We start from the raw sequence: 24,892 nt of genomic DNA on the forward strand, positions 1-24,892 counted from the left end.
TGCCCTTTAAAATTTTGTACTTCATGAGTGGGTGGATCCTGTTGAAAGTATTGCGATATGGTTATATTGGATGTCGACCCAAGACTATATCAATACACCACACTGCTGCCCTGCCTTTGAAGTATTCTTGACATATACCCAAGATGGATAATTTAGCTACCGCTTGGTACATAAATAACTACTAGGATGAAGAATTATATTTATAAACATTAGGTGTAGATCTGATTTATTTGTGCCAAAATGTACAAATTCCAAGGACAATAAGAATTTTCAATTAAAAAAATACTCGATAAAACTTTGGTGATTGTAGGCAGCTGCCAAAAGGAAAGGTGAGGATTTGCAGGGTTAAGTGGGTTGAGTGAAACCCACAGCCTCCTGCTTCCAAACCAACATTCACATCAAGATTGAAAGACAGACAGAGGAAATGTTCAGTCTTTTTATTTAAAAACTATAAACAGTCACCAAAGTAAATAAAGCCAATCTATAACAGACGGTTGGGTCTATTCATATCGCACACACCCTACTGACAGAGCAGAAATGGTGATGGGACGCCCCCGTTTGGATGCTACTACAACAGGCAGATAGAAATGTTTACAGGAACACGCTGCAAAGACAGTCTGGGGATGAGAGCCGGAATGTGGCATGGCATTAAGAATGAAAAAATCGTACAATTAAACTCCACACTATATTAAGATAGAAAAAGTAGTGAAGAAAAATATCATACCTGCACATAAAGCAAATATAACAACAGGAGAAAGCCTGTATAAAACTCCATGTATTTAAACCAATTTACAAATACAAAAGAATTCTGCACAAGTGCTGAGCTTGCGCAGTGACGAACGTTTACAGTGGATGTTAGGGCAAAAAAAATACCTTCAATAGTTTTTTTCTTCTACAAAAATGACATGATATATTATTCCATACTCTTTCAGCCAGCAAAATGAGTTCTACAAGGTTTTATAATACAAAAAAAAAAAAAAAAAAAATCACAGTTCCACAAAAAACTGCTTCCCCCTCCCCTGACTTTACAGCAGCAGTACCTTTGCAGACTATTTACACATCTCTGAAGAACATTCATCCACTGCTGAGTATATAATCACATCGGGTACGAGTGACAGGGACCGTTAAAAAAAAATGAAACAAAAAAAGAAAAAACCTAGTGAACCTACTGTAACGCTCTGACCCCGCCAAGCGGCTCTCTCCAGTGACTGCCGCGGCATGTCTGGATTTTATATATATTCACAAATATTTACAGGATTTTTTAATTTCGACATATTGGTATTTATTTCAATAATAAATAAGTGAAAATATATCGGCTCAAGTAAGAAAACCAAGCTACCAAGTTTTAAGGAAAAACACGCTCTAGCCAATCTCCAGCTGCAGCTCACCCAATCCAACCCAATCCCCCCTCCCCCCAACTGGACCCACAGGCTTCGATCTACTGAACTGGTACTCCGACCAGTTTAGGCATACAGTCCCAGGATTATAAAAATGTGCTCGTATTGGGGTGGGGAGTACAAACACTGTCTGATTGTAAAGTGTGGAGGGTGGAGCTGGGGGTGGGAACGCTGTAGGGATGAGTAATGGGGCTGGTAGTGCCTCCGCCCGCACTGACGCGGGCCGCTGAGCACCGACGGAGGCTGGAAGATCCCGTGGCAGTTTGTGGAAAGAACGAAAGGAACTACTTCACTGATCCCAGTACAGTGAGTGGTGGGAGCGCTGACGGTGCTGTTGAGATAGCCCTCTTCAGAGGCGCGCCGAGTGCCCCTCCTCCGCTCAGTGGCCACAGTGGCTGTGGCATTGGAGAGTTCAGGCCTGGAGTGAGCGGGTCAGTTCGTAAAGGCATTTGGCGAGTGTGGTAGAGACCTCCATGTTACTGAGCGCCAGCACGGAGAGGTGGTTTTCGTGTCGTTTCACCAGCCTGCCAATAGAGGGAGACACTTTACCATCAGTTCAAAAGTCCAGTTTCCCCCTGGGTTCTCAGGGTACATTCACTAAACTGAGCTTTGGAAATAATATCCTCCAGAGGAATTCAATCAAATAAATCAAAATTCATTTGTTACAGCACTACTTAAAGATCTTTATTGCCCATGTCCAGACCATGATTATAAGGTAATGTATAATCAGTACTGGCAATTATGAACCTGTAAACTCGGAGAGGGTCATATGCACCCAGCAGCACAGAGGAGCAAATGAGAATATGTGCAAAACTAATAATAATGTGTTTATGCTCTCTCTCTGCTTGGCTCAGTGTTGACATGGCTCAGTACAACAGACAAAATTGACCTCACAAGATCAGCTGACCTCAGGGTTTTTTTTTTTTTTTTTTTAAACACAATTTTTCTCTCCTCTCATTGCCTGTAAAATCAACTCAACTTTGGCACAACCTCTTACACACACTACTCTTATGAAATGAGATCTTAACATGTTTACTTACGTTATTGCATTGCACTGTTGTCTCCCATTACTGAGATATTTTATCATTTCTATAACCAGGATATTGTGTCAAATTACAACTGCATGAAACAACTGATGAGAGTTGTGCTGTTGTAAGGTAAGGCTTTAAGCCTGGAACCCATCTGACAAATATTAAAAGCAATTAATAAATGAATTCCATTCCACCTCACTGATCATAAATCCACCTGAGATGAGATGGGCCAAATTTATTTCTTTATGCAATGCATTCCATGGTGATGCTTACCATTACCTATCACTGTGCCTGCCCACACCTTATTCATTCCCAAAGTTAAGGGTCATATTATTAGCATCTGCTCACTACTTTCGTACATTCCTCAACAATCAATGAAGTAACGGTCCCTCCCCTCTCATAACAATTACACCTTCTGGCAGGATATACAAGATAAGGTAGTAAATATCAAAACTTAATTCAATGCTATGTTTCAAGAACAGTTTTTAAACCATTACAACTTCAAGTTTCAAAACTTGCAAAACACTTGTGCACTCTAAATCGGAGCCAGCAGAAGCAGTTGTGCTTGGTGTCTTTGATAAAGCAGTAAAGGGTGAACATACTTTCGGCCACAATCTGAATATTTAGCGATGTTCTTCAGTGTTAAGGCAGCTGTCAGTCTGACATGTTTGGTTATTGGTCCCTCTTTTTCATCCTGGTGAAACAAAGGTGAGAGTTCAGAATAGAGTGAAACAGCACTAAAAGCAGAATGCCTCCAAGCCAGTACAGCAGAGCAGTGGGAGGCCATACTTACAGTGAAGTCCCTGAACACCAGATTTCGGGACCCCCTCCTCAGGGCCATGAGGGCAGCGCTGGGGTGGTTCACCAGAGCCTTTTGTGCTCGAGGAGTGAGGGGGCTGCTTCCCTCAGGCTGGGGCCTGCTCGGAAACAAACACAAAAGTCACAACTCCAGAAGTGGCACACAGGTCTGTATCACCACACCTGTGTCGTGCCATACCTCCTGGGGCGGTGTATATGCAGTTCCACAGCAGTCATTAATACTAATGCTTTGAGAGAGAACAGACGCACAATCCTCTCACACTGCAGACTTTCTAGAAAGTTGCCACACATATTGTTGTGATTCACAATCCTTGGTTGTGTAATATGTGTAACTGCACAATGTAATTTGTGTCATTTTAATGGATGCTTGACTTCTGGAGTCACTCTGGTTAAGAGAGTCTGGCTGGATGTCAGCAATGTAAATGTACTGTTAAATGTACTCATCTTGTGTCTGCTAAGCAACATAGATGAAAATGAAAAATGAAATGCAAAAAGCAGGATTTCAAATTAAAACTGTTTATTGTGACATTCTGTAGATGCTTTTGTATGAACACAGTGCGTTTCATAGTGGACCCTCAGAGTGTGCTTTACAGATGAGGAGGAGGGCATTCCACCAGCACAGTACAAACGTTCTGCCTTTTGTGCCTACTCCTGGGGTAAACCTGAAGTGTTCCGGCAAAAACAGCCTTTTATATCGACTTTCGTATGGTATTCCATATGAAGATTGTGAAGGGCATGATCACAAGCTAACATTTGTGATTTTATCAGTGATCTAAAACTGTGGAACTAAGGTCAATCTGACTTAAGTCAGCTGGACTCTTTAAAATGTACCTGGGAGTTTTCTGATTGCCGTTTTGCGTCTGCTCTTCCACTTTTAATCCAGCCAGCAGGGCCTCCCGTGAACAGTGTTTATCCTGGGAAGAAACAGCCGTTAGACTGAGACTTATCTGTGCAGGGTGTGAGCGCTGTTTATCAGGTGCGGTGGTGTGAGAAACAAAAGAACAGAAGCAGCTTAATGATAAAATGTGATTTAGCTCATCTAGGCTTGTCATGTTATGTGCATGTTCTACAATGTATCTAGGATTGCGTCAAACCAAGTCTTGTACACTAAGTGTCTCCACCACAGTATCTGGCAGGCTATTCCATGCATTTATTATTTTCTGAGATAAAAATACTTCTTAATATCAGTATGAAATTTACCTAAAACTAATTTCCACCCATGTCTTCTTGTTCCGCTTACTGAACTAATCTTAAAATACTTTTTGTAGTCCAATTTATTAATCCCTCTAGTTAACCTCAGTCAGACCTCTCCTGGCACTCTATCTTTATAGACTAAAAAGATGAAGTGTCTTCATAACTTATATGTTTGATACCTGGAAACAGTCTTGTTGTTCAAAAGCATCTATGCCTGGAGCTAGACACAGTACTCTAAGTGTGGTGAGATACAGGTATTGTATAACATCAACATAACCTCCTTTTCCGGATTTGTGATCAGTACTTTTTGCTGTGTATCCCGGCATTCTGTTTGCCTTTTTGCAGCTTTAGCACAAGACCTAGATCCAGGTAAGCTTGCATTATCTATTAAGTCTTTTTCATGTTGTACATACAGCAGAGTATTGCTTGGCCAGGGGTGGCGTGGGCAGTGTGTTCACTGGCCAGTGGCAGGGGTTAAGACTTGCCTGCAGATGGGTGATGAATGACAGCCTCTGTCGGGGGAAAGGTTCACAGCCCGCCCAGAGGCACTGTCCCGGGTACACCTCTTTTCCTCCATGCTGTGTGGCTGCATGATAGAACACCTGAGATGGTGTCTCAAACCACCTGAGCAAACAAATACAGGCAAAAATAAGCACATTTCTCCAGCAGCTCTGCACCAGCACTGCTGTTGCTAACTGATTTTACAACTGGCTCCCCTGTACTACACTGGAAGAGATTCTGTAACAGCCAAAAATATTTGCATGATACCTAAAATACAACTTACTTACAAAATATTTGTAAGGCCTACATCATGACAGGATCAAAGGTTGTGATCCTTATGATACATTTCCCATAAGTACCACACTGTGTTACAACTGTGAAATAACATGCAGTGAAGCCAGCGAGCCCTGGAATAACCTTAAACATGGCAAAAACTCCCTTGTTTGTGTCATTCAGCCCATCGTGGTCTGTACACACTCACCGTTTACAGGACTGCCACAAACACCTGAAGTTGTGGCCTGGCTTCCGATCCTCGTCTGGGGGTACCTCTGGGACCTGGGCTACCACCAGGGGGGGTGTGGGTGTGACGCTGCTGGGGCGCAGGGGCAGGGGTGGGGGTGGGGGAGGGGATGGTATCGACGAGGACTGTTTGAAGCAAAAGGAAATACAGTTATATGATAGCAGAGAACAACATTTATTTCACGTATAAACTACATACAGTGTTCACAAAGAAAGACGTTATTTATGTAGAGATTACCCATAATGTTATACTATCATTCATGCAGTGTAAAGCCTTCAGAAATGATTAGAAAAAAATAAAGGAGAATCCATTTGAAATTATTTCACTCTCAGTTTAATTAACATTCCAATATTTAAGACATGTTCCTGTATGACTTTCATTAATATCGCTCTTCACCAATTGCATGCTCCCAGCATGGATGTGCAATAAGGTAAAGGCCAGCCCTTTCTGCTGCTGGTCATGTCCAAAGGGAGCAGTCATTGTACCATTAAGGCTTCTGATCATATGCTAGGCAAGAGACCAGAGAGACCCTCACAGAACATATGCAATACGGGGATAGATCATCCAGGTCAAAGGGCAAGAGGTAAACGGCAACAGGTAATACTGTAATAACTGTGTAAATTCTAAGGAACTAGACTGTTTTTGCACCGATAAAGACATCACATTCCGTAAGATGGGACTCATACTCCCTAAGCATGGTTTTCAATCAGGACAATTATGGCAGGAAAAGCATGTTTTCCTTGGAGCTGAGGATCGACTTTCACAGAGGGCCAGAAGGGGGAGAGGGTACAGGGTGAAGGTGAGATGCCCATTTGCCCTGTTCTGTCTCTCCACCACTACAGTATTACATGAATGATCTATGAAGAGTTACTGGCTGCCACTGGACTCTGCTTAGGTTATGTTTTGCACATGAGAATCATTTGTTCTGTTCAGACCTAGGTGCTGCCTCTGAGCCTGAATACAACAAATGCAGCCAGGTTTTGAGCACGTGAACATGCCATGACTCTCTGTGGAAACACCTGGGTTTCATTATCGATGAGTGACCGAACTAAGTACTTCAGATGAAAAGAACAAAAAAAATACAGGTTCTCTTCACCGTGACATACAAATCCTTTCTTTAGAGGTGAGGATTCAGAGAAAACGTTGCTCACAGACAGGTGCATTGCAAGATTCTGAGGTATGGGGTGCTGGGAGAACAGCTGCAACACATGGTGGCGGTGCTCACCTGGGGTGGGGTGGCCAGCGCCAGCGAGGGGTGCTGTTTCTGCTGTGTGGCGTTTTCTATTGCTACTTTGGCTACTGTGCTGGGGTCAGCGCCTGCAGGGACAGCCACCATGGTGGCGCTGCAGCCGGCGTTGTTGGGGTCGCTGATGGTCACTATCCGCACCCCGACCTTGCTGGGGATCCCGGAGATGGCCGCTTTGTCCAAGTCCTCTGCCAGCCGCTTGGCGGCCCTGCTCTCGCCCGAGCCGTTCGAGGGTGAAGCATCGCATGAGGCTGACCCGCCCACTGGACCACTGGGGCCCGGGTGCTGCTGCTGCTGCTGCTGATTGGACGGCGGCCGCACAGGGCCATTTGAGATCTCGGCGCTATTGCTGGTGCTCCTGGAGCAGGCGGAGGGGGCACCTGCTGCGGCCATGGAGTTGCAGGCCGACAGGGGGCCATTGGTCACTCGCTCTGATTGGTCAGCTTTGGCAGTGTCTTGCTGAGAAGCGTCCGAGTTCTCTTGCCACCTTGAGGGAGGAATTTCCCCATTTCCCAAGTGTTTGGAAGCCTTGTGATTTGGAATGTTTTTGCTTAGATGGGACCCATCTGCCCTCTCCAAGTCGCACAACCCATTCACCATCAGGCGCTTAGAGTCAGGCTTGGCCTCTGCCACGTCCGACTCACCGTTGGCCTCAGACAGTGGCCCATTGGGGACCTGCGCTCGTGGACCGGCCTCCAGCTGGCTTTTCCCTGAGTTGAAAGGAGGTAGACTGGAGTCGGTGCACTTCTTCCCATTCACCAGCTTGGCTGAGGAGGTCTCTGTCTCCATAGAGTCCCCGTTACTGGTTTTGGTGGACCCCTCGGCAAGGGATGAGTTCTCCATCACTTGGATCTTGCGTTCATGTACATGCAGCCCCGTGGCATCCTTGGCCTCCTCCTCCTTTTGGCAGATGATCTTGTCACCCCTGAACAGGGGCATGGGGGCAGGGGGGCTGGCCCCGGGCAGAGATGGCGCCAGAGCTTGAGCAGGAAGCACCGCGGAGGGCTCGGCCCCACCCTGACTCACAGTGGCAGGCGCAAAACCCGCGCTGGGGACCACGGTGAAGGTGACCTGGCTCCCGGGTGTACCTTGTATGATGGCAGCAGGGCTGCTGGAGGACAGGAGCAGGTTGGAGAGGGGCACAGTGTGGACAGGCCCGTGCGACTGCAGGGGGCTCTGTACCAGCTGCACATTCTGCTGCCCCACCAGCATCTGGGGGGTTTGTGGTGCCCCCTGTACTCCAAAGCTCGCGCCGGGGCTGTTGGCCACCTGGTATACCAGCTGGGGACTAGAGGCGCGGGTGTGATTGGGGGGTGGGATCTGCGGGGCGGGGAGGATGAGCTTTCCCCCTGGTGTGGAGGGGCCTCGCTTTGGAAGCAGCAGCTGCTTGATTAAGCTGGACTCGTTGGAGGTAGGCTGTCCCGGGGGCAGGGAGGCAGGGTGCTGCTGCAGCTGCCGTTTCACAGACAGCATCTGGCTGACTGTTGGGGGCGGGCCCTGGGCTTGTACTATGCTGGAGGGGGTGGGCAGAACCTGGGGTAGTGGGCTGCCGGAGGGGGGGCAGCCGCTCATGCTGGACTGTCCAGCCAGCTGAACGGCTTGAGTGGCAGGGATGCTGGAGGTGTTGGTGAGGACGATCTGGTGGAGGGCAGGGGCAAAGGCCTGGCTCTGCTGAGGGGCGGAGCTAACCAGGACCATGCCCTGCTGCATGGTCTGAGGCGGGGAGGGCTTGGGGGCAATGTTTTGAAAGGTCACACGTGACCCCTGCGAGTTGGGCATCCCGGCGATGGTGAACACCTGACCTCCAGCCACTTGGAAGTTTTGCAGAGAGGAGCAGGGGGCGGAGGCCGCCACATACTGGGGTGGCGCCAGCACCATGGCCTCCTGTGACTGGCCAGGGGGTGGGGGGATCTGGGCTGGCTGCTGTTGCCCGGGCGACACAGTCATGGGCGGGGCCACACGTCCGGCCAGGATGTGTGTCTGGGGGAGGCCTTGCTGTAGCACGGTGACCGGGCCCCCCCCTGGTGCCACGACAGGGGGGTGTTGCAGCATGGGTGAGGGGGTTACCATGGTGGCCGAAGCCTGGTGGACGGCTGTGTGGTTCTGGACTGGAGGTGTGGAAGAGCTCTGGTTCTGGCCCGACGGCGCCTTGGAAACGTCTCCTGCTTTGCTGGGGGCCATTGTTGCTGCTGGGGGCAGCTGCTGCTGGGTTTGGGGTGTCCTGGGAGCAGCCTGGGCTGCAGTGGGGACCCCTTGGATGGCAAAGGCCAGCTGGGAGGCTGCCGGGTTGGCTGTAAGGCTATTGACCGCTGCCTGCTGGAACTGACCCCCCAAACTGGAAGGGCCATGTGGCAAGCCTGAGAAAACAGAGCCAAAAGTCAGAGGGACATCCCCACCCCCGCCCAGCATGGACAACTACCACCCTCCCCTGACAGGAGAAGCCCAATACCCAAATCTTGCACCCTGCAGGATCGCTGTATGAGAACATGGCAGAGCTTTAGTTTATGATGGCACCTCAGTAACAGTGATACAGAGTTGAGCTTCGGCTTCTGATATCTCCTCAGTGACAATGATACAGGGTGGTCTGACCTCTGAACTATCAGAATCAATCTCAGGTTTTGCTAATGATTTGTGCTCTTTCAGTTTGTTCCTGAAACACTGTAAACATGAGTTTCTACCAGAAGAACAAAGAGTTACTCGGACACAAAGAACACTATATGCAGTCTATGTGCATTATGTGCAGTTCTCTGAGCCTCACTCTGCTCCTTTTCAAAGTACACCCCCTTAAATAACTTTCCCCCCAGAAACTGCTCAGTGAGGTGGGAGCTTTGCTGGTAGTGTATGAACTGCCAAATCAGAGACCAGAACAGCCAACCCACTGAAAGGTTAGGACCCTGAAAGATAAACCTCTCAAGCATATTCAGAACTGCTTATTCTGCACACTTTAGTCTCTAAAGCTTCTTGATGCACCCCAGCCATATTTCAAACCAAAGCGCCAGACCTTCATATACAGAAGGGTGTGGTTTGGTTCAATTTTGGTAAATTGACAAATCTGGGAATGAATCTGAGCCAATACAGATCACATCATTTATTTCATATATAAATGATAGAGCTGGGGAAAATAATTGTTTTTACGATGCATCGCGATGCGAAAGTGAAAGATTCTGCATCGATGCAGAAAAAGAAACCGATTCTTAAAAACTGTAATGAACCCTTTCGTGCGCGTACGGTCACACCGGTGTGATTAGCCATTGAGCGCCTACGCTAAAACTGGATTAGAACTAGGGACTAGTTCTAAGAACTAGGGTTGGCCCATGGCTGACAGAGATCACAATGTTGAGCCGGCATCGTGATTTAAACCGCCCCCCACCCCCCCCCCGCCACAGACAGCTGGGCGCATCCTGCCACACACACACACACACACACACACACACACACACACACACACACACACACACACACTATAATTCCAGTGTCTCTGCTATAACGTAAAAAATAAATACTTATTACTTATTTGTGGGGATTTCCCAAGGGATCAAAATGAAGGATGGGTTTATTCTAATTATTATATTAGCTCCTTGAGCATGATTTAATGGGAAAACAAGCTTATTTAATCACACTATACCGCCCAGTGAAAGCATGTTTTAATTTAGGCGCCCACATAAAAATTATTTCTAAATCTACCTGGTTTGCACCCACCTCAGTAAATCAGGGGGCGAGTCTTTATTTCTATCGCAAAACCGAGGATTAAAACTTACCTACAGAGCGAACTCTCCCGTTCTCTTAACAGATAAACAGATAATTCCTAATCGTTATATTGTTATAAACCTTTTTCACCATGTCTCACCCTGTATGTTTAACTATATTTCATGTTTAGGAAAAATATAATCAATGAATTATTAATTTTGTAATGACTAGAGGAAACTCTTGCTGATTTTTAGCGTTATTAAGCTTCTCATAGTTTTCAGCTAGCATTTGCTATATTTTTAATGTTAAATCGCTGTTTCCTCAAAGCTAAAATTAGCTAGAATTTTTCCTATCTAGCATTGTAACTGCACCGGTTTTAGCATACGCGCTAAACGGCAAACCACAGCAGTGTGAACGTACGCCCAAAAAGGTTTAAAAAAAAAAACTTGTCTTTTAAACAGTGGATTTTCTTGAACTTTAAATATAATTCAACTGAAAAACAAATAACCATAACCGCAAATTTACAATGCACTAAAAACAAAAATGTTTTGTGTTACTGTTTACATATACCTTGTGGTAATTTTACTTGAAAAAGATTTTTATGTTGTATGACTTGATGATTTTTGAAAACAGCTGTTAAACAAAAAGTTGAAAACTAAAAACAGTTCAAATCAGGGCTTGTATTCTTGTATGAAGAAAAAAACAAAAACAAAAAAAAAACATGGAGGACAAGATGCATCGTGATGCATCGAGAATCTTTTTGTAATCGAATCGAATCGTGAGACCAGTGAAGATTCACACCTCTAATAAATGAGCCACTGCATAATGACACTTTTGGTGGCGTAACCTGACAGTGATGTTACATAAAATTAGTCTCTCAGTGTTCGCCAGACAGTTATTAAAGGAGAGCAGCTGCAAAAGTGGTCATTCTTGGCTCTTAATGGAATTACTCATGTGTGGACCACAAAGCACAAATGGCCCATGGTTTCTCTAGTATCTGTAACTAAACAAAAACATGAACTTATTAAAAAAGAACACTTTTCTGAAATAACTGGTGTCTTCATGCTCTTTGTTGATGCCAAACTGATATGCACCTTCTCATAGTTACAAGGACCTTCTCACAAAGTTGCAATAGACTAATGAGGCTGCATGATCCCCACAATGAGTGGAGCCACAGAGTACTGTCAGCCCCAGACTTGTACAACCCAATCAAGACTCTGCTGTCCATACAGAAGCACTATGACTGATACATGTCAGTGAGTCCCTGACAGCATCACTCCCTACCCTGGCCCAGAGGCCGCACTGGCCCAGCTGCTGCACTGGCCCAGCTGTACCTGTGGGTGGTGCCTGCGGGGGTTCAGATGCAGTTTCCTGCCGTGGTGGGGGGGCAGGCGGGGCCTGCTGCTGGTAGTACAGCTGAATGGGGAGGGGGAGGCTCCTCCTCCTCACTCCCACCACATGGATGTGGGCCTGGCCACTTGTCCGGGAATCCTCCAAGCGCTTCACTGTGTGGTTCGGGAACAGGCTCCTGTCCAGTGGAGATGTGGGAGTAAGGTGTAAAAGGGCAGCAGTACTTTAGTGCTGATCCCCAGCAGCCAAATGAGACCTATCTCCTCCTCACTGCCCAATGGCAGCCCTCATTGGTTATGCTGCAGAGGTTCAGAGAATTCCAAACTGACACTGGTTCTGTACCAAGGGAAGTTTTCAGTACTCTGAATGCCACTTAAATATGTAATAATACAGTAAGCAGCAATCATGCCATTCCCTGGACCCGCTGGTCAGAGGAACACAATACAACCAGCAGGAAGGCACAGAAGATGCATTTTAGGGCTCCAACAGTACTGCTACCTGCTGGAGGCTTTTGCCCCCATGTGTTATGATAACCGCATCTTTCAGGCTGACACACACCTCAAACACTTGTAGAATCCAGATGATGTGAGGATGCCGCCCCGGGCCATCCTGCTGCAGGTGGACAGGTACTCTGAGTACATCTCTGACCGGGATACGGAGCTATCGCTGTGCACTTCGAAGTGTGCGTTCAGCCTGCACAACAAACACAATGCCATGACTTTGAAACGCAGAGAGCCAAAATGCTTGATTCTTGTTAGCATTTAAGCGTTAAAAAAACAACAACAATGTAACATGTAACAAGAGCAATTAAAAAAAAGCTAATGTTTACGCAGGGCCATTAAAAGCAAGTTAATGTTGACTGTGTCCAAAGTGTGACAGCACCATAAGACCAAAATGTGTGTGCTCAACACTTCCTCATGCTGTAGTGTTAAGGATTTGCAGGGATGGCAGTCACTGCATCCCAGGTGGGCCCACACACCCACAATTACATTAGTAATGGTACATGTGCTACTTACCACTGTGTTGCAAACTTCTCCCCATCAATTTCCACAATCCCAGGAGGAGGGGACTGGACAGGAATTCTCGGCACTTAAAGAAACAAAGATCAATGTACACAGTTGAACTTGGCCTCTCCTGTCTGGGGTACGGGGTCCACGTTATGATTCATATTTCCAACACCAACACTTATAAGCAGGAACACCCTATTGCTCTTGCTGCTCTTTCATTTGCTCTGAGTAACTCATTTCTTGAATGTTTCTCCAAAACTTATGCAATGTTTTTCACAGACCACAGCACTTCAACTTGGGCTGAATCTATGCCTTGCGTTTTTTCTTCAGATTTCTCATTTTGGTTTGATTGCCACGGTACAGATTACAGGGCAGCAGTGATCAGAACCTGCCACAAACAGAAATCCTGAAGGAAAAGAAGCAGCAGCACCCCTGAACCTCACAGTTACACGCTTCCATCAAACTCAGCTTACTTCACATCCTTTCAAAAGTCAGTGTGGCCTAGCGGTTTAGTTACTGCTGTTCTGCTGTTTTACCCTCGAGCGAGCATTGCTTCAGTAAGTGTATTTATTTTATACTTCTGTGTAATTCAGTGTACCTTTTTATACTACTCTTGAATTACATTGCATTCATGAGCAAGTGTTGCTGTTCAGTTTAGCTAGCTAGCTAGCTAGGTAGTGGCTGTGCACTGTAATAAAGTTAAAGCTAAAAACCTGCGACTGCAGTGCACATATATATGAGTATGTATACCAGGCATCTCCACGATTTTGGACACCCTTCTTCACGCATCATTTTTTAAATTTATATCTCTGTACGTATCAAGAGAAACTGTAGAGTATGGGGAAACCCAACACTGCCATGATAAGCTTCTCCTCCACATCTGACTGGAACCAAAATGTTGGATCATTTGTTTCAGCAACGTGTGTCACGCTGCCTTCACTCCGTAGTCGCCATGTCGCATCGCTCAGTAGTTGCATAAAACAGACCTCGAGTCTAGTCTATTTTAGCCCCACCTAGTTGGCTTTGCAACGGCCACTTGTCTCTTGTCGCTGTAAATCGCCAACTCTCATTGAAAATGAATGGCAGCCAGTTGCTTTGTCTCTCTCCTGTGTCGTCCATGTGACCGTAGGGTTAGCCATGGTGAACGCTGAGGGGTCGCATCACAGTAAAAAAAATGATGTAACAGGTTTTCCTCTATGCGTTCGCAGGTCATTAAACGTTCAAAGTTAAAGAGAGAGACATCTAATGGGGGAGGGGGGCGACGATGACAACGACGACTAGTGTTTGCCGTTAATACGACAGTTAGGCTATGTCAGAGCCCGTCTATTTAATTCTCTGGCTATGTTTAACCATTGCGGAAATGAACCTAGAAAACCGAAAAAAATGCCTATTAGCCTAAAAGATCGATCCACAAATTTCACAGATCGATATCGAATCGGTCGGATTTTAAAAAACAATTAATCGAAAACACGATATTTTTGCACACCCCTACTCACATTCCTCTCCATTCATGGAGTAGGGTTCCATGGTGCCTCAGGTACTATTATTAATGAGCGAACAAATGCTAATCCTTGCTTTCCTGTGGAGGAACCAAAAGTGCAAAGGAATCCTGCATGCATCCCAGTCAGTGAACATTTCAGTCAAATAACACTAACTGCAGTAAGGAAATGTTTTTGCTTCACATAGGGAGACTTGCAATGGCAGAGGAATGTCAAAGATGGAAAACAAAAATTTAAGGACAACCTCAAAACCAATTCTATTTGATGGTTTCATGAAGCAGTTAACATGAAGCCTAGATCGACAGGGGCCCATGCTATAGTGAGATGACAGCAACAAGTGGCACTCACCTGGCGCTGGGGTGCCCTGCAGTTGAGCAGGCAAACGCTCCACCAGCTGGGGGCGCACCTCCGACCCCACCTGGCTGCTGGCGCTTTGGTGCTCAATCAGCTTGACTGCGGTCAGGGCATCTGGTCCAAATGTGTGCAGGTCCACCGAGACCAGTCGCACCAACAGATCTGCTCCAACAAAGACAATTGCTTCTTTAGCAGAGGTGCTAACGGACATGACCATGTCCAACCATGTGTTCATTACATAAATACAAATTAGTCCACAATCAAGATTCAAACTAATGCATGTCAAGACACATTCAAACAGTCAGGGCAAACAGTCCACTGGTTTCTCAATGGTTTCTTAGCTCCCACTGCAAATTATGTAGATACGAATTTGAAAGCAACGGACATTTTAAGCTTTCTTAAATCAAGGCATCATTTAAAAGGAGGATTTCTGAAAGGGCTTCAGGAAAAAGATGTGGCTTTCAGACTGGCTATAATCCCACCATGGATGCCATAATTGGCTATAGTGTGACCTTGCATTTACTGAAGTACTCACCTGCTCTGAAACAGCAAAGAATCTGGCCTGCCAGTATGTATGCATGTCAGCTGTCAGAAAGGCATCTTATCTTTAGGATAAAAAAGTATATCTTGGTCTGAAATCTTCAGATGCTAACAAACATCTCAGAACTAATACTGCCTAGAGCTCATCCAGCATGAGAACAAGATTGTTAGTTGTGCTACAGAGAGACCTGCTTACTGAGTATAATTTGTAGGGACATACTGCACCAAACATGGTACCAGAGCTTTGCCAAACGCCCCCTGGAACTGATACTCACTCAACACTTTGCTACTCTGCTGTCTAGTGCAAGCATCACTTGGTGTGAACTTTCTACATTTAAATTGTACAATAAGGCTTCTTTTATGGTTTAGTCCTCCAATCTAGAAAACTGGTAGATTTACAGATCAAATTTATCATTGGTTGCTATGAGATGACTAAAAGGGAGTGTTCCATTTTTTTCATTAAAATTAGGTATTTATACTAATGTGAACATTTTTTCCATCTTTGTTCTCGCAAGAGGACATCTCCTAATTATTATTACTGGTTATTATTATTAGTAAGACCTCCACATACAAAGCTGGGCCAATGGGTAACATCTCTGTTCTACTGTCACTGAACCATCTGCTCTGCACTGTGCCATCACTCTTCTTTATGCCTGTTATAGTTACCATAGCTGTTACTGTTGGAATTGCTTCCCGGCCACACTCTCCCTCAACTACCCTGTGACATTGTTAAACATGTTTAGAGACCTGTTTTTTCTAAATTTTTACATGAAGACAGATCATTAAATGATTTTGAACAAAAAAAGATGAGAACAAAAAAATGGGGATGAAAGTGGTGCAGGACTGGGGGAAGTAGTGCTCTCCTGATGCGTTCTGGGATTCAGTGTTGAGAGCTTTGTGGGACATACCTATACTCCTATCCACAGAGGCAATCTTTGTGCAGGTGACATCCCCCAGCTCAGCCAGTTGGTACAGCACCTCCAGAGAGGAGATGACCAGCATGACATCAGGGAGGGTGAGGTGGCAGATGACCTCTCTATAGGACTCCTGGTCCACATACTCGCAGATAAGAACGCCATTGTCCTCGACTTTGCACAAGTTCCCCAGTATCTCCATGGCTGTAAACACAAATGAAGGCAATGAGGACAATGTCTACACATGTTACAGGTAACAGGCAACACTGAAACACCAAGGAAGTAAGCGAAATGTATCCTCACCCCTCATTTTCAAAAACCTATCCCTTGACATTAGGCATTTAGTAATGGTATGAAACATGAGATGGGTTGTTCGAAAATCGACGGGATCCAACTGCAGCTGAAAAAGGAAACAAACATCACCATTTTCTGGGACTGAATCAGAATCTACATCAATTAGCTACTCTTTCCAGCCCTGACCCCCCCACCAGCCAGCCAATCAAATATGCAAAGATGAGCTTACCTCTCCTGCCACATTGCTAAGTGTGTCCAGTCCCAGCTGCCGTAAGGAAATGAAGTGACAGTGGGCACATAATAAAAGAAATCTCAAACAGGTGCGGTTAGCTGCCAGGAGTTTAACGTTAGCCTCCTCGAAGGAAAGGTTGCGCAGTATGACAGCGATTTGGAGTACGCGCTGCCCCTCCATGTCGCTGATGCCCATGTTCCGTCGTGGGTGGAATAGGGAGTCCCTGCTTTCATCCCTCACTGTACCGTCTTTGGGACCAGCAAGAAAAACCAGTGTTGAGTTTCAGTGAAAGAGATTGAGTGGAAATGCTGCTTGATTTTGGCACTCAACTGAACTTACCTGGATATCTGCTGCTGCTCTTTTCTGAGATGAGGTCCCTCACTTCCAGGTCTTCTACAATGTCCTTCCAGAACTGAGAGAAAATGCAACACAAGTCCAATCACAGCTATTCCCAAATTATGTCAATTTCCTGCAACAAAAACTGTTTGAAATCAACATCACTGACATTACAGCCCTTGGGATGACAAAAAAACCCCAAAAAGGAATCCAAATTTATAATCACAATCAGTTTCACCATTTCTTGATTTTTAAACATTGCACCAACACTGTTCATACTAATCAAGCCACTGTCTGTTAAATTTTCATCTTAAATTAAGCAGCAGGCATAAGGTGTCCAAATTAAAGATCACAATGCCATTATGTTAGTTTCTCTGATTCCATTCTTGTATATATTTAAATATTTAAAAGGTAATTTTGTCACACAGGGGACAAAAATAAATCTTTTTTTCTTGAAAATTGCCATGCAAGTACCTTTTACATATATATGAATTATGTAGAATATCAGGACGTGTATTTACATGAAATTTGAACCACACCATTCAATAATTTACCTTGATAAAGTCCCGAGATGTCTTTTCCTTCCAGTCCATCCCAAATACAGCAGAGAAACTTCCCAAAGCTGAAATGACACATTGACAGGAAACTTGAAACAGCATCCTACTGTTCTGTTCTGGAATCCTCGTTTTTGTTTGGCATTTTTCTATAAAATCAAGGCAAACTTAAAACTGCTTATTGAACAGTACTACATTCACAGAGGTTCCAGGACAAAATCAGAAGAAAAATGGTGTCATTCACCATTCTCCAAGCAAGGCCCTGTGGCATGTGTGTTTGCGAGGCCTCTAATTAGACTAAAATCATAAATGAACAGATTCATAATTAGGCACAAAGCAACAAACGCAGTACACCACACAATACATTTCACAAAATTCACAATATTCTGAATTCAGAAACAATATTCTGTATAATGCAAATAAAAACAAGTTTGCTTCACTTTTCTTTCCATTCTTAAGATAGCAAACTCCTAGCTGTTTAAACATTTTACCAAGGGTTTGAGAGTCATCTCCCTTATAAAACAAATCCATAACTGGCTGAACTTTACTGAGCTACAGAAAGTGGGAAGAGATACTAAAATTAATTTGTACTGATAACATGGAACTGCCAGTGACAATAATACCTAGTTTGTTACAATACTTACAGTAACTTTCCTAACATTATCTAAATACTGCTGCTGAATTTGCTAGCTATCCAGCTGGTTGCTGAAAAATCCTTTATTTCAAATCAATGGTATACAGTAGATTTCATTTGCTGGCTTACTACTAGAACTGCTTACTTTTCAAAAGAGATGGTAAACATTTCCATCTTCAGCAACTTAACTTAGCTCCTACAGATGTGACATGGATCAGTTACAACATTTATGTTTATCAATGCGCAATGATATTCACATACTGTATTGAAATTCCATTTATCCATGGCATAACATTATGACAACTAAAACGAAAACTGACCAATAGGAACAATGGATCAGTTCAGACAAAATGTACTTAATTAAAAAATTAGTCATAGCTCTGCCGAAGACTGATGTACAGAACAAGAGCATGTAACAATTCCACTAATGTTATTTTTGGGAAAAAAATTCAAATTACATTCTAGCCAGTTTTCTTTTATATCCCACAGAGTAATTTTATTTTGTGTTATAATTTTTGAACCACAAAATATTTAGTCATTTTCTGATTACGCAAAATTTGGAATTATGGCTATTCAAAACAAAAAACCAAGGGACCACTTCTCGAGCTGAGACAGTAAGAGTAAACACAAAGAGGCTCAAAGCTCGGCCTTAGGGTGGCGCTGTAGGGGGAGGCAAGCCAGACGTACAGTCTTCGAAGACTCCAGCATGGGCCAGCAGCAGCGTGACCAGTTTGGGCTCCTTCTCCAGCTGCATGATGTGCTTGCTCTCATTTGAGAGGAGGGTGCAAACATTGATAGCGAAGTCCACTTCATTTGGGAGGCCCGACAGCAGGGACAGCACCAGTTTGTTGTAGTCACATGGCGGGGCAAACTCCATGGACAGCCCGTAGCTTTGGCGAAGATAATCTGGGGAAAAACGCCCACTCTTAATTAACACATTGGCTTAGGGGAAGCAAACACAGACATGATTTTTTTTGGCAGAAAAGAATCTTAATCCGGACAGAGACTGGCAGCCTAAACAATATCTCCTGAGATGACACTAAACCTGACCTTCACTCATATCGGGAGCTACCAGAACATTTGAATCGCTTCTACAATATACAAGATGAAGCAAAATCCCTTATGCACTTGCACTGAACACAAAAGAAATTGAAAATTGGCCCCACTCAGTCACAGGGGCCTAGTCTGGGAGAGCAAGTGATCGCTGGCCAGCTGCCAGACCTGACCTGACCTCACAGTGCAGGCATCTGACAGCCAGCCGGCTTCGTACCTTCTATTGGTGAACAGGGGGTTCCAGACCATCTCATTTCTCTGTGGAACTCTCTCTGCACTCAGAGGCACTGGTGAGCCTTTCTGAAACATCTCTCCATCTCCAGAGCACCAACACTGCCCCAAACAGAGCATGTCCCATCAGAGGAACCACTTTACTCACGCTCTTCAGCTCAGCTCTTGGCGTTTTCCTCTACTAGCTTCATGCCCTACCATTTACACACTTCACAATTAATCCGTTGTGTTTGGTTTAAGACAGTTTGACCATAATTTCAGAACAAACAGAAAACAGCACTGAATATAAGGAATGCTTTTCCCAGGCCAATTTACTTATTTTAAGCCATGCACTGCGTATGACTTTACTACCAATCAAATTACGAATTGTGTTCGAGTTGTGCTTTCAGCAGAGAATTCAAACTTGTGTCACGTCCCGTTCCAAATGCTGGGACAGCTTGAACAGTACAAAATAAGTCTATAGCAAAACCACACAGGCCAACTGTCCTAAAAATTAAAATGCACTGAACTCTCAACTGTCAATGTTTCACTTTAAATATCTGCCAACACAATGGTCAACAAATGACATTTTCCTGCATATTCCTGATTCAGCACACAACAGCATACAGTATATTTCTAATTTTCTAAGACATTTCACATAATTCTTTGAAGCAATCAGTATTTTTTCCCTCCATGAAACCTCCATTGTGACATCACCAAGAAAACCAACAGAGAACATTCATTAAATGTAATGGGAAATCATTCAGAAAAATACAGATCTTAACGACAACTATGCCCAAGTCAAATGAAACAAATGGTAAAGGACCTATAAGGAAGTGAGAGCACACCTACTCTGGGATCCATGTCAGACACTGTCAGCAGATTTGTGAAATAACTTCAGAGTTTTTAAAACCTACTAGTAAAAAGTAACCTAAAACTCACAATTAAACTATTCAGCTGAAAATTCAAATATCAAAACCTTCAAGAACAGCTCCCATAAATCATTAAACACAAATAATCATCACTAAGGAAAACAAGCACTTTTATTAATGAATGACTTCTTTCCCTCCATACAAAACTGTTTCCCTCCTGAATTTAAGAGTCAAGTTTTAGCTGTCTCTTCATATGAATATAGCAGGGAATCCACACACTGATGGTGCTAATCTCAGTTTGTCTTAACAAATACTGTAGTATGCTAAACACAAGGCTATTTTCTAACTTCTGGATAAGAAAGGGTAAACTCTCATCCTAAAGCTAAAAAATACAGACTGCTGAAGGGAAAGCATCAGCCACATCTGAATCTCAAGAGGTCTCACACCTCTCCACACTACTTGTGCAATGGAAACTGTGAGCCGTTTTTGGGTGACCAGACAAGACCAGTCCTCTAGCCAATCAGAAGTGATCTCACAGATGTCACTTCTGCTCTCTTGTGCTGGATGTTGCTCTGGAAAAGATCATCTGTTAAATGAATGTCCTGTAATGTAATGTGTCAAGGGGCAAGGTCAGTCGTCCAGTTAGCAGTGATCTCATAGATGCATCAAAGACCAGGACCAGTCCTGATGCCTATCAGCAATGATCACATGGATCACAAAGTAACTGCTGATTACTAGGAATGCCCTCATACACAGTACAGTCTAGTGCAGTGTAGTGGTGGACACAAGATGAAAAGACAGTTATTCATGGCCTAAAGAAATTACTTATGAAGGGTGCCTTACAGTGCTAACACTATATGTATTAAGCATTCTTACAACACATTAGCCTTACAGTGCTAACATAACAACACATATATATAACACTGTAGCATTAACCCTTTGTACGTGATTTCTGATATGTAGCGCCTATGTTACGTTACATGGTTCATTATGTTTTCATTAGCATTATTAAGCTTCTCATAGATTTCACCAACACATTTGCTATACTTTGTAATGTTAAATTACCGTTTCCTCAAAGCTAACTCAAATTTTTCTCGTGTCTCGTGTTCTAATCACACTGGTTTCACAGTACGTGTGAATAAGCTAATCACACCGGTGTGACTGTACATACAAAAGGGTTAAGCATTCACACAGAAAGAAATCTACTGAAGCAGACCATGCTGAAGTAGAAGCACAACTCTGCACCCACACTAACCGGTAACCTTTCAGAGCCGCATCCCTGCTCCTTTAACACCAACCCTCATGCAAAGTACCATCTTTAAGGTAAACCTATCAGGAACAGCTCACTCACATAAATAATGAAATAAGGCCTCCAGACCAAACAATGCAAATCCTCTATCAAAACGACTTGTGGAAATATATTTTTTTAAAAACTCACACTACTTGCAAAGTCATTCCCGCACTTGGCTGTAGGCATTGTGATGCTGGGCCCAGCCCTGGGAGCACCAGCATACTAGAGAGAGCTGGGACATGCAGGACAGCAGCCCAAGACTTTGTCTGAATAACTCCAATGGACATGTCCTCCACAGGACAGCTGCTCTTATCCGGAATGGGGGAAGTTGCTTTACCTGATACAGTGTGTTGCTGGTAGTTGTAGGAGCAGGGGATTGCACCAATTGGAAGAGACGGTTTGGGATTTCCTGGCTGTACCTCCTCCTCATCCTCCCCAAAGTGGTGGACCTTTTCATATTTTTCTAAATAGCTGAGGAGAGACAGACAAAGAGCTGATATAAAACATACTCAAGCGCACACTGAAACAAGGTTTTCCCTACCATAGAAAGGCTTAGGCGCTGCGCCTAAGTGTTTTTGCAAAGCGCTTTAAGGCTTCCAGTATTTCTCAATCCTACTCCTGGAGCCCCCCTGTCCTGCATATCTTCTATCTATCCTTGCTCCAAACACACCTGATTGAAATCAGTGTGATTAACATGCTCTATCAGATGTGCTCAGTTAATCAAAAGTGCCACTGATGAGGTCAGTCAGGTAGGTAGAGCAGGGAAAGATGGAAAACGTGCAGAGCAGGGGGGCCCCAGGAGTAGGACTAAGAATCAGTGCCTTAAGCCAAATGAATGTAAAAAGGCATTTAGGTGTCATATCAGAATGAATGTAAAAACAACGGTCAGAGTTCTATGCACTGACAAAAAAAAAAAAAAACGGAAAGGTGGCTTGAAAAGGTAAGCTGGGAACAGAAATGACCTGCCAAACAACAATCAATGTTTGGACAAATGTGTTTGTGATGTGTGAGTGACAGATGCCCATCGCCAAGCTAATCAAACAGCTGATTGGATATTTCTCTGTACCATCAACTTGGGATGGTAGTTACAACCATCGACTCGGATAAGCAAGTTACAAGCCATCGATAAAGTAAGCCTTAACAAATAAATGTTAGGGAGTAATTCTTGTGGATGTTAACAACAGCAATAGCAGATAGAGAGAAGATAACTAATGTAGCCAATTTCACAACTAAAGAAATTGCTAACCTAACTTACATAAATATTCATGGACTGAATTAAGTTACGTTAGCCAGCAAAGCTAGTTAGTTGACGTTACATAAAGATACATCGACTGAACTAACGTTAGTATCTAACGTGGCTTGGCAGCTAAAGGAAGTTAGGCTGTGTTCACACGTAACGTCTTTTTCTGATGAAAACCGCTGGTCAATGCATTTTTTTCATACAGCTTTGCTAGCGACTGAAATAAACACAAACACCAACCAGAAACTCTTAGGACCCGTCCAGTTTTACTCCACAAATGAATACTGGTGAAACAGTTTAACTATCATGTCATATTTCACTGTGCTCTGATTCAAACATAATAAGTTTCACCACCAATACCTTCTCCAAAGGTACCACAGGGCCAACAAAGCTAGGAAAGTGAAGTGTTCAAAAGAGAGCTACAACATTTGCAGTTGAAATAAATGTCTGTCTCCTTTATGTCCTTTGGTTGCATTTTCAAAATAATTACATATGTATTTCAACATGTTTATTCTTCTTATGTGTACAAATTAAGGTAAACCACATATATTTTCATTAAATCTCAAACATGTTATTTGGTGAAATGAATAGACTTTTTACTGTAAGTACAATAAGTGTTGCTAGCTTTCTTTCACAAATATGGTAAGGATAATGGTCGAAAACAATGGAACAAAAAAAACAAAACATAGCTGCAAGCAGCGATACAGGGGCCAAGCACAATGAGGGCCTGTTTTACAATAAGGCAGACATTCAAACCATTAAGTGTGCTGAACTTGGCATTACTGAGGGAATCAGAAGAAAGAATTATGATTTTAGGCCATGCAATTCAAAAGCTATGTTAAAATATAACTACAATACAAATTATATGCAATATGTTTTATAGCGCCACCTAGTGGTCAAACATCACAAACACTTGGGAACCCTCAGGGCATAGTCGCAAACAGAGGCACCCAATTTGGTGTCAATACACAAAAGCACTGTTTACATATGGCCTCACTACCTGTTTGGCGTCTTCGCTGTTGACTTTGTTCACACATTACTGGCGAATGCTTTCCATAAACATAAAATCATGGATAACTTTTGTGTGGCATGGTCTCAATATGTTCTGGCTCAATTTTTGAGAAGACTAGAGAAAATTTGTGGGACGAGTAGAAAAGACTGTTTTCATTAACATTCAAAATGGCGGACAACCAAATATCTGTTCAACTTGACATGACCCAAGGAATCAAAAGAAAAAAGAATCATAATTCTAAGCTAAAGACATGAAAAGTTATGAGCAGAAATTCAACTGTTTTAGTTATAGCACCACCTAGTGGGGAAATGACACAAAACTTCTTGGACACTCTCAGGACTGTGTAGGAAGTCCATATACCAAGTTTGGTGTGAAGACACAAAAGCATTGCAGAGATATGACCTCACTTCCTGTTTGGTGTCTTCGCTGTCAAACTCATTTGCATGTTATGGACAAACACTTACGAATATCTAAAATATTTGGATAACTTTTGTGAGGCATGGTCTGAAGATGATATGTATCAAGTTTGGTAAAGATTGGACATTTGTAGGAGGAGTAGCAAAAACAGTTTTTGTAAAAATTCAAAATGGCGGAAAATCTAATATGGCGGACTTTGACATTGGACTCGGCTTGACTTAAAGAATCTAGGAAAACAATTTTGAAAAAATTCCAACATGTTATGGCCAAAAATGTCAGCTGAACTTTGACCTAATGGTGGCGTTAAGAGGGCTTGATTGACTGACCCCAAAATTGGTGAGTGGACAGCTGGGACTGTTCTCTGTGAGTGTGCCAAATTTCATAAAAAGTGTATGAACGGATCTATGGGCTGCCATAGACTCCCATGGCAGATGTATAACTAACAATTACAATAGGGTTCCTCTGAAAACCCTGTGAAACAAGCTGAACTTCTGCAGATTGGTACTTCCATGCTTAATATGCACAGCTTAGCAGTTTCAAGTAAAATATGAAAATGCTTTTCTTGCATTATTATACAAAACTAAAGGAAACATTGACAGAATTCACTAATCAATTTGCTTATTAGCCAAGCTGTTACCTATCCCAGAAGCTAAATATTTACCAGAGATCTGGCAAGAAAAAGGATGAT

The 24,892-nt window shown here is 43.7% G+C and overlaps 1 protein-coding gene across 1 annotated transcript in view; it reads right to left on the reverse strand.

Annotated features, from left to right (window-relative positions):
- Nucleotides 1-476: 476 nt before the first annotated feature.
- The window catches only part of arid2 (AT rich interactive domain 2 (ARID, RFX-like)), a 35,842-nt gene continuing 11,426 nt past the window's right edge, over nt 477-24,892 (reverse strand). The window contains exons 4-21 of the mRNA XM_036517757.1: nt 21,873-22,006; nt 18,797-19,015; nt 17,476-17,543; nt 16,925-16,997; nt 16,583-16,833; nt 16,363-16,459; nt 16,054-16,263; nt 14,600-14,767; nt 12,762-12,834; nt 12,304-12,438; nt 11,730-11,923; nt 6,688-9,065; nt 5,424-5,587; nt 4,927-5,065; nt 4,079-4,161; nt 3,222-3,345; nt 3,031-3,122; nt 477-1,921 (exon numbers count right to left, since the gene is read on the reverse strand). Coding sequence (XP_036373650.1) covers nt 1,810-1,921; nt 3,031-3,122; nt 3,222-3,345; nt 4,079-4,161; nt 4,927-5,065; nt 5,424-5,587; nt 6,688-9,065; nt 11,730-11,923; nt 12,304-12,438; nt 12,762-12,834; nt 14,600-14,767; nt 16,054-16,263; nt 16,363-16,459; nt 16,583-16,833; nt 16,925-16,997; nt 17,476-17,543; nt 18,797-19,015; nt 21,873-22,006 — 4,714 coding nt within the window. The 3' untranslated portion in view covers nt 477-1,809. The remainder of the gene's footprint in view (nt 1,922-3,030; nt 3,123-3,221; nt 3,346-4,078; nt 4,162-4,926; nt 5,066-5,423; nt 5,588-6,687; nt 9,066-11,729; nt 11,924-12,303; nt 12,439-12,761; nt 12,835-14,599; nt 14,768-16,053; nt 16,264-16,362; nt 16,460-16,582; nt 16,834-16,924; nt 16,998-17,475; nt 17,544-18,796; nt 19,016-21,872; nt 22,007-24,892) is intronic.

Source organism: Megalops cyprinoides, chromosome 23 (assembly GCF_013368585.1).
Source record: "Megalops cyprinoides isolate fMegCyp1 chromosome 23, fMegCyp1.pri, whole genome shotgun sequence".
Lineage (NCBI taxonomy): Eukaryota > Metazoa > Chordata > Actinopteri > Elopiformes > Megalopidae > Megalops > Megalops cyprinoides.